This window comes from Danaus plexippus, chromosome 12, assembly GCF_018135715.1.
Source record: "Danaus plexippus chromosome 12, MEX_DaPlex, whole genome shotgun sequence".
Lineage (NCBI taxonomy): Eukaryota > Metazoa > Arthropoda > Insecta > Lepidoptera > Nymphalidae > Danaus > Danaus plexippus.
In genome coordinates, this window is record NC_083545.1 from 3330478 (window position 1) to 3338889 (window position 8412).

General features: G+C 31.1%; 1 protein-coding gene across 1 annotated transcript; it reads left to right on the forward strand.

Moving 5' to 3' along the window:
- Positions 1-1302: 1302 nt before the first annotated feature.
- LOC116772745 (sodium-coupled monocarboxylate transporter 2-like) lies at positions 1303-8041 on the forward strand. Its single transcript, XM_032665019.2, has 10 exons — positions 1303-1575; positions 4408-4532; positions 4689-4841; positions 4988-5207; positions 5388-5658; positions 5785-5873; positions 5948-6056; positions 6214-6375; positions 7035-7210; positions 7726-8041. Exons 1-10 carry the CDS (start codon positions 1376-1378, stop codon positions 8021-8023), a joined length of 1803 nt encoding a protein of 600 aa, XP_032520910.1. The 5' UTR covers positions 1303-1375; the 3' UTR covers positions 8024-8041.
- The last annotated feature ends 371 nt before the right edge of the window (positions 8042-8412 follow it).

Sequence of the window (8412 nt, forward strand, 5' to 3'; positions counted from 1 at the left end):
ACCTCCTCCTTCGAGATTCTTCCATTTGTTTGGGTGGTTCTCTGTCACCCAGTTTTCTGGACAAGAAATATTTGCCATATTGTGTTTAGATGATTTGTGTAAGGCTCGAACATTTTCTGCGATAGTTTATCGAATTATATTGTTAAAAAGATTATATATAAATATTATGGTCCCAAGATCAATGACCATAGGTAAAATTTGTACAATTGAATAGTGAACACTAATTAGCAAACTGATTTGTTGAGTACAATTCAAAATAAAATTAATTAAAGATAAAAAAAGCAAAAAAGAATTCTTTTTTAAATCAAGTTTGTCAATTGTACAAGCATTCGTACAAAAAAACATAACGCTGAATTACGGCTGGCTAAGGCTTATACAAAATTGCGGGGAGTAAAATTTAATCCTCTTAAATGGGATCTTTGTTTTGAGACAAAAACCATATTAGAGTGCGCCGTGAAGAGCAGGTGCGAGTAAATATTTTTAATGTTGTCAGCGCCGTCCATATTAATACAACTCCTTCCTCCATGTACATAATGTGAATGGGTCATACCTATATCGTGTCGTATAACTTATAAGTATATAAAATTATTTAGTTTTTCTCCATTATGTTATTAGTTTATATAATAACTCAATGTTACAATTTTTTGGATACTGAATTTATAAAATTTGATAGAAAATTTGCTATTTAGTATTGTTCTAAAAGTACATAGTCGATTTTCTTTATTGTCATCATTAGGCCCTTTTCCATTTTAAGGGATAAAAAATGATTAAAAACGTTTCCGTGTGTGTTATCTTGAAAATTGTTTAATAAATTGCACGATGAAAGAATTTAGCCATGAACGTAAACCCATATAAAGGGTTATAAAAAGTATACTCACTTTTAGTATAGGCGCCATCTAACGGGATCAAGGAAAGATTGGACGGCAAAATCTTTCCTACATTATTTTGTACAACGTGTCTCAATACTTCTCCAACGTTCTTAAGCTTGTTAACAGATGGCGCTTTGAAAATTGTTACGAGAAATGTGTTAACAGAATAAATACTTATTTAAAGATTACAAATTTTTTTAAAGAGAATATTATGATTTATATTGAATTAATAATTTGGTAATTAATTTAAAGAAATCAATTCATTACACAATTATGTAACACCATATGAGACAACAACGTATTGTGTAACGGTTGTATTTGAGAAATATAATTCGTCATTAGAAAGACTTATTTGGTTTTGTAAACAGTTTTAAGGAAATCCACTTTATCTTGTTGTATCTTATTATGTTATGATGTTTATTTAGAAGTGATATCAATCATTAGCTAGAGCAGCATCGTCGCAGCAGGTCGCATAATAACTAGTTTTTCTCTACTTGTAATTAAAAATGAGGAACTCCAGTGTTCCAGTGTTGCCTATTTATTTTAACGTGGCCGAGTATTGTTTATTTGGTATAATCGTTGGTGTCATTATAGGAATAATAGTTTATTATGTATTTGTTAACAATAAGTACAATACAGTGTCTGGATTTTTGTTTGGAGGAAAAAATATGTCTATCATATCTATATCATTGGCCCTAACAGCAAGGTATGGTATTTTTTTATAGTTTTGTAATAATATTTTTTTATTACACATTTGTAATGTAAAATTAAATTTTGCATAATTTCTTCTTCTGTTCCAAAAACGTTGTATATGTTTTTGTTTATCATTCTTATGTCTAGGTCTTATCTTCTCTATCATATCCTCTGAATACATTGTCAGTCTTTTTGAGCTATATGAATATGAGAGTTAATTATTTAATTGAAAGGGACAATAAATATATATTTTTTTATAATGAGATCTAAGATTTTCGCGAGTATTCATTTAAATGAAACTAGTGTTATTCGGATTTACTACGCGGATTTTATTATTTAAAAACTACATAATCCCGACGTTACGGTTACTTTGCAGCAACCGTGATCACGGGAACGAAACGTCGGGATTATGTAGTTTTTAGATATTTTTTTATTAAAATTAATCTTTTAAAATCATGGGACCCTAGCGTGCAGTAGTTTATGACTTTTGTGATTTTAACGTCAAACAAAAAAGTCCATAAACTTAATCCGGATATTCTTACAGTAACACAGGAAATTGTATAAATACAAATCTAAATCCTTAAACTAACATTGCATTCGTGGTTGAAATTCTGTCAATATTACGTGACGGAAGATAACGATCGTTCCTAAATTTCATAGAGAATATGTGGTTTGTTTGATTTTGCGGAATTATTTGTTCCAGATTTTATGCTGGTTTGAAAAAAAATGTCTCAGGATTGTCATTCTTGATTGTGATTTTTATTTTTTTTAAAGACAGACATAACAACTTTATAAATAACTATGGCATACAATAGATTTTTTTGCATTCATATTCAGATTAACTTGGTAAGACTATTTAAAGATATGAGAGATTATAAACGAAAATCTACATGCAGACTAGGTGCATGGTTTTTAACATCCTAAGAAGTTTCATTATACATTTTATCAATTGGAAACAGTTATTTATTACTGGTCATTGTATTTGATAGGAAAGAAATAGCAACATTTTCAGAGTTTGATCAGTTTGAACCATTTTGTGATGTTTGGTTGAATTCCCTTCGTGAATAATACGAGGATGATCTCAAACTCCCATTTTATTACCACTATTGCATTAAATAATGTAGCATTGCATCTTTTGACAGTTGCTCACCAAATTTTGATCACCAAAATGTCGGAAACATCACTGATATTCACCAGATAATTTAAGACATAATTAAAGTAAGATAACTAGTTGTCTTAGAGACTTAGACAATGAAAAGCTCAAAATACTGGATTTTTCATGAAAAAAAGTTTGCCCGTGATCGGGGTTGCTGCAAAGTAACCGAAACGTAGGGAGTATGTTGTTTGTAGTACGTAGTATGTAAAAAAATAAAAATTAAGTCTTCCAAAGAAAAATCGACTTTAAGCTATGTTATAAGAGCACAATATGTCATACGCAGTTTTTTAACAAATAAATAAAACCATATAAAGATTATATTATGAAGCGTAAAAATTTGATTATATTTATAATTGTAGTATATTGTGTTGTTTACATTTTTAAACTGAAGGAAACTGGAAATTGTATATTTTTAAATAATTTTTGTGTATTTACATGCGATGGACAGTCCATTGAAAATCGTTTTTAATAATATGGTTATTGAATAAAACAAAAAATATATCCCAGCAAATAGCCTTTCGATGAAAGTTAAGAAATATATTTGTCATCTTTAAGTATAAATTAAATAATCATATTATAACGACTTTTCATTCATAGAGATACTTAGGGCCAATCATCGGTTTCACATTTTGTTTTCTATTTGTCCTTGCACAATTTGTGGAGGTCCAATCTACATATGTCGCTTACTAAGTTTCTTTTTTTTTACTTCGACTGCATACTTCTTGTCTCTCATTCCACCAGTGATAATGTGAAAATAAAGATGTAGGTGGTGGTAACACTATCAGTAACAGCATATTCTCCCTTCCCTTGTAGAGGTCCAAATTTTAAGTCGAAGGAAACACAGACGGGGTAGTGTTGCTAACTTAATGAAAAAGGTAATGTTGCTTACTTAATGGCAACACTAGTTCAGCATTATAAATATGTATGTTATTACAGCTTCGTCCGACTCAGTATATTTTTTCTTTTTATCGTATGAGATGTGACGTATACCTACATGTACATATATGTAGTCTAAACAAAAATCCATTGATTTGAATCCACCTTGTTAATCTTTTCATTTACATTGAACATGTTATAATTCTTCATTAATTTTATATTATTTCTATCTCAAAGTTGTTGAATCCTCTGACATTTTCGTTCCACTTAATTTGATTTGTCAAATAGTAATACAAATATCGGTACTAGAATTTGGTCAATAAGAGCGATATAACCATTCGACCTAGTTCAAGCCTAAAAGATCGGTTTTTAAGTTCTACGAGTAAGAATATCGGAACCTCAAATATTAGTCCTACCTACTTCTCTTTTATCCTGCATCTCCTTTCCTGTTCTTCCTAAAACCATTAATCCCTGAGCTTTGGAGCCATTCTTACCTATCAATGGATGGTTATAGCCACTAAAAAAAAGTGAGACATCACAGCATTCACTGATCGTTTTTATAAAATGATAACGACAATTAATAATACATCATACTTGATCACGTATGTGTTTCATATAAATATAAATAATATATTGTATACTGAATTACGCTAATTCCAATCAGTAAAGGTAAGTTTTATATGTACTTTGAAAATTTTTCCATCATGTTTAATAAACTTATTTATAATACAATATTTACAGAATGATGCATAATTGTATTTTTATAGTATGAGAGTAAAGAAGAGATAATTGTAATACAATGAACTTTTTCAGTCACCTTACAAGTATAACATTACTCGGAGTTCCAGTCGAGATATACTTGCGTGGTACTCAGTACTGGGCGTCCGCTTTATCACTTATCTTTGTCACTTTCTTAACAGCTGTAATTTATTTGCCAGGTAAATATTAACCGAGTGATGCTTCATAATTATTTGTTTCTCTTGTTTAGTATCAAGTTTGCTTTGTCTTACAATTGAGCAGCGTTTTGTTTGATTGATTTCATTATTCCTAATACGTTATTTGATATGACGATAATAATTTCGAATTAATTTCAGTTTTCCACAGGCTACAGCTGTCTTCGAGTTTTGAATATTTAGAAATCAGGTTTTCTACTCACATACGTACCATAGCAGCGGTTCTGTTTGTTGTTAGTAAGCTGATGTTGCTGCCGATTGTTCCCTACGTCCCCCTATTGGCTTTCAGATTGGGTAATATCTTTTTTCTTGTATGTATTTTTCATTTATTTCTTAGTATATAAAAAGTCTTAGTAAATAAAATATTCTAAATGATCATATTTATTATATAATCTTTCATTTGAATCCTATTAATGTATCCAAAAACTGTTAACTTTCAGTAACTAATGCGGAAGCTAGCCGAATCACTGCCGCTCTATGCGTTGCTTGTTCGACATTTATAGCAGTGGGAGGTTTACGGGCAATAGTTAGCATCGGAATTGTGACAACGTTTTTAGCATTTGCCGGTACAGCATTACCAAGTGGGCTGGCGTTACTGCCGATGGGATTCAAGAAAATGTGGGAGGTCGCTAACCATGGCAGTAGACTGGTTCTGTACGAGTAAGTAAACAAATTCTCATAAGGAAATAATTTCATTTCACATAACAAAAGTACTATGCTATTATTGAATGTGTACATTAGCAGTGAGAAATGACATGTAGTATTGTGTATAATATATTTTATTCTCGGCAAGCTATATATTAGGTTTTAAAATCAAATAAAATATATATATTTTTGCAGCCCTGATCCTGAAATTGCTCACCACACATCTTTCTTTGTTGTAACTTTGGCACTAAGTACAAACTGGCTGTGGAAGATAGCGCTAAGCCAGTCTTCATTGCAGAAGTTGTTAGCCGTTCCTACCATAAGCAAAGCCAGGATATGCCTGACTATATCCTGTGTTGGTGTAATATTAATGAAACTGTTATCCTGTTTCCTTGGATTGGTTTTATACGCTTGGTTTGCTGGTTGTGATCCATTACTCACAGGACAAATAAAAAAACACGAACAGGCAAGTCGGTAAACAATTTATTTAAGATATTTAAATGCAAAAAAAACTGTTAGTGCTGTATTTTAAAAGCACTTAAATATTTATTTGGATCAAATGCTCCATACTAATGCATTATTTTGTTTGCAGCTGGTACCGCATTTTTTAAATAATTTGTCAACGATGTTTCCAGGAATATGTGGCATCTTTATAATATCTATCTTCAGTGCAACGGCATGGTGCGTCCATAAAGACACGTTCGTAGTTTAATGACTCTGAATATTTGCTTAAAGATAATAATGTTGTTTCGCAGTTGTATTGCGTCTATTATTAATTCAGTGTCTGGGGTTGTGTTTGAAGAATTCATAAGACCGTGGATGCCAGAAAGTACAAATGAATTGGCGTGCTGTAGATTTATGAAGGTATTATATTAGGAACGTAGAATAAACATTGGTAATGGGCAAAGGATTTAAGTTAGTACTTGCAGTTTTAAGTCACAAGTTATCATGAGTAGTTGTAATGGAAAATTGATTTTTATGTGGTTTTAGTACTCAACTACTTGTTACCCTATATTTGTAGTTTCTCTGCATAGTGGTTGGTCTTTACTGTGGAGCTGTTATATGGCTGGTGCTTGAATTAGACCGCCTGCAACATGTAGCTTCCGGTGTAACTGGAGTTACTGCAGGAACACTTTTGGGCATATTCACTTTAGGTATAGTCTTCTCAAGAGCAAATTGTTCCGTAAGTAAACTTTTTCATCAATTTATATAACAAACATTTTGATTAAAAAGGTTATATATAATTAAAACTTAATCGTGAAAAAATTTAACTATGTAGCGTCTACACAGATAAGGCGTTTCAGTACTTATAAATTATTATTTTTTATATAAATTTAATAATAAGTATTCAAAATAGAGACGTTTCCTTAATATGAATTCATTATTATGAGCAGACATCTTTGTATTAAATGTAGAACTTCGAAATTATAAATATCCTAACAGCGCCATCTGCCGAACTATTTTTAATCTATTAATGAAGTATCTTTGAGAGATAGTCTGTTTTCAACTTCAGTCAGTAGATGTCACTGATATACTATTTATTTAATAAATAGGAAGAATATAATTTTTTTTATAACCAAACTCAAAAAGCCTTTTTATTATATGTATGTTTTAAATTATTATTTTTCTCTGTAATCATTTTATCCTTATTATGTGTTATCGACTGAAAATTTGGCTCAAGCAATCACCCTATATAGTATGTACATAATACTTCCTACATTATATTAGCAATCCAGCGAATCTTAAGCATATTTCTTAAACTTTGCCTGTCACATAGTTAACCTCCGGAGTCTCCGTGGTAAAATTACTTATACAATATAAACCTTCCCTATACATTCCCAGGGTGCGTTAAGCGGCTGCCTCTTAAGTTTGCTACTCTGTGGCTGGCTTCTCGTGGGGGCTGAAAATGCTTTAGCCACGGGGGCATTAACCTTTCAGGGTAAACCGCTAGTAACGTCAGGATGCGGCAAAACTAACTTTACGCATATTCTGAATGTGACAACTATTATTCCTGTAGCGTAAGTATTATGATAATGGAACATTGACTTAATATTTAATATTTCTCCCGCGATACTCTTGTTAAACTAAAGGTATGTTGTCAGGGTTCATATAGTGCTAAAATGTTTCGCTAAATTGGAACATAAATTGAATACGTGTAGGTAACACGTTATGGATTTTACGTGCCCAAATATTGTTAAAATGAATTAACGTATTTATTTATTAAAATAAAAAGCATTATAGAGAAAGTTTTATTATTTTCACGTGTATTTTATTAAATTGTTAAATTGTTATTATATTTAAAAAAAAAATATTATAAAATTATTTGAATGTGAAAATGTATCGTATAGTTTTATTAGTATTTCACTTCACATTCAGACAGGTCAACATTGTAATTTAAGTAAGGAACCATTACATAAAATTATATTTAGGCAATAGGTGATATAAAAAAAAACGCAAATTCAAGTTTAGTAAAAAACCAATGCGACTTGGTATATTTATAACAATCACTAAGCACAAATTAAATTATTTGCAGATTAATGCCAAAGAAGCCGCTGCAGTCATTATTCCGAATATCTTTTACCTATTGTCCATTCGCCGGAGCCATAACAGTTCTCCTCATTGGAGTGCCCATGAGCTATCTCACAGGAAAATCAAAAACCGATTCAATGAACCCAGACGTCTTTTGTCCTCTCACACAAAGCTTTTTACACAGACTTCCCGATAGAAGTAATTCCGTCTCCTTGGAACTCCGACCAGCTAACACCCAGGAAGTTTACATGGCGTTGGACGAAGCTTTGAAACATTTGAAGGAAGTTATAGATAAGAAATAAATAAATTTTAACAATCTTGTCAATTTTGTTCGCTTAGTTTATAAAAATATGATTTAACTGAAAATGCAATTCGACGTGACTTGCAAAAACTTTCAGTGATTGAACAGTTAATGATGGTTATTTAAAATGAAATTGTTACTGGATTAAAATTAATATAACATAAAAAAACGGTATACAGAACTCCTACCGATATATATGTATAAAAAAGTTGAATATTAAGAAAGAAGATTTAGACAGTGCTGAGTCCGAAAAAATTTCTTGTTGATATACAATTTTGATTGATACATAACACATTGGTAAGACATTTACGAGTATCTGGCCTTATAATGGAGCGATTACACCTTTCACTTCATCTCCCTAAAGAATGCGATTTCAGGGTTCCGTACCTT

Bases quoted from the DNA above. Each gene is read 5' to 3' on its own strand.
- LOC116772745 (XM_032665019.2), top strand. From the start codon at position 1,376: ATGAGGAACTCCAGTGTTCCAGTGTTGCCTATTTATTTTAACGTGGCC. The intron at 6,057-6,213 runs GTATTATATTAG...CTATATTTGTAG, and splicing joins CGTGCTGTAGATTTATGAAG to TTTCTCTGCATAGTGGTTGG. The intron at 6,376-7,034 runs GTAAGTAAACTT...ATACATTCCCAG, and splicing joins TCTCAAGAGCAAATTGTTCC to GGTGCGTTAAGCGGCTGCCT.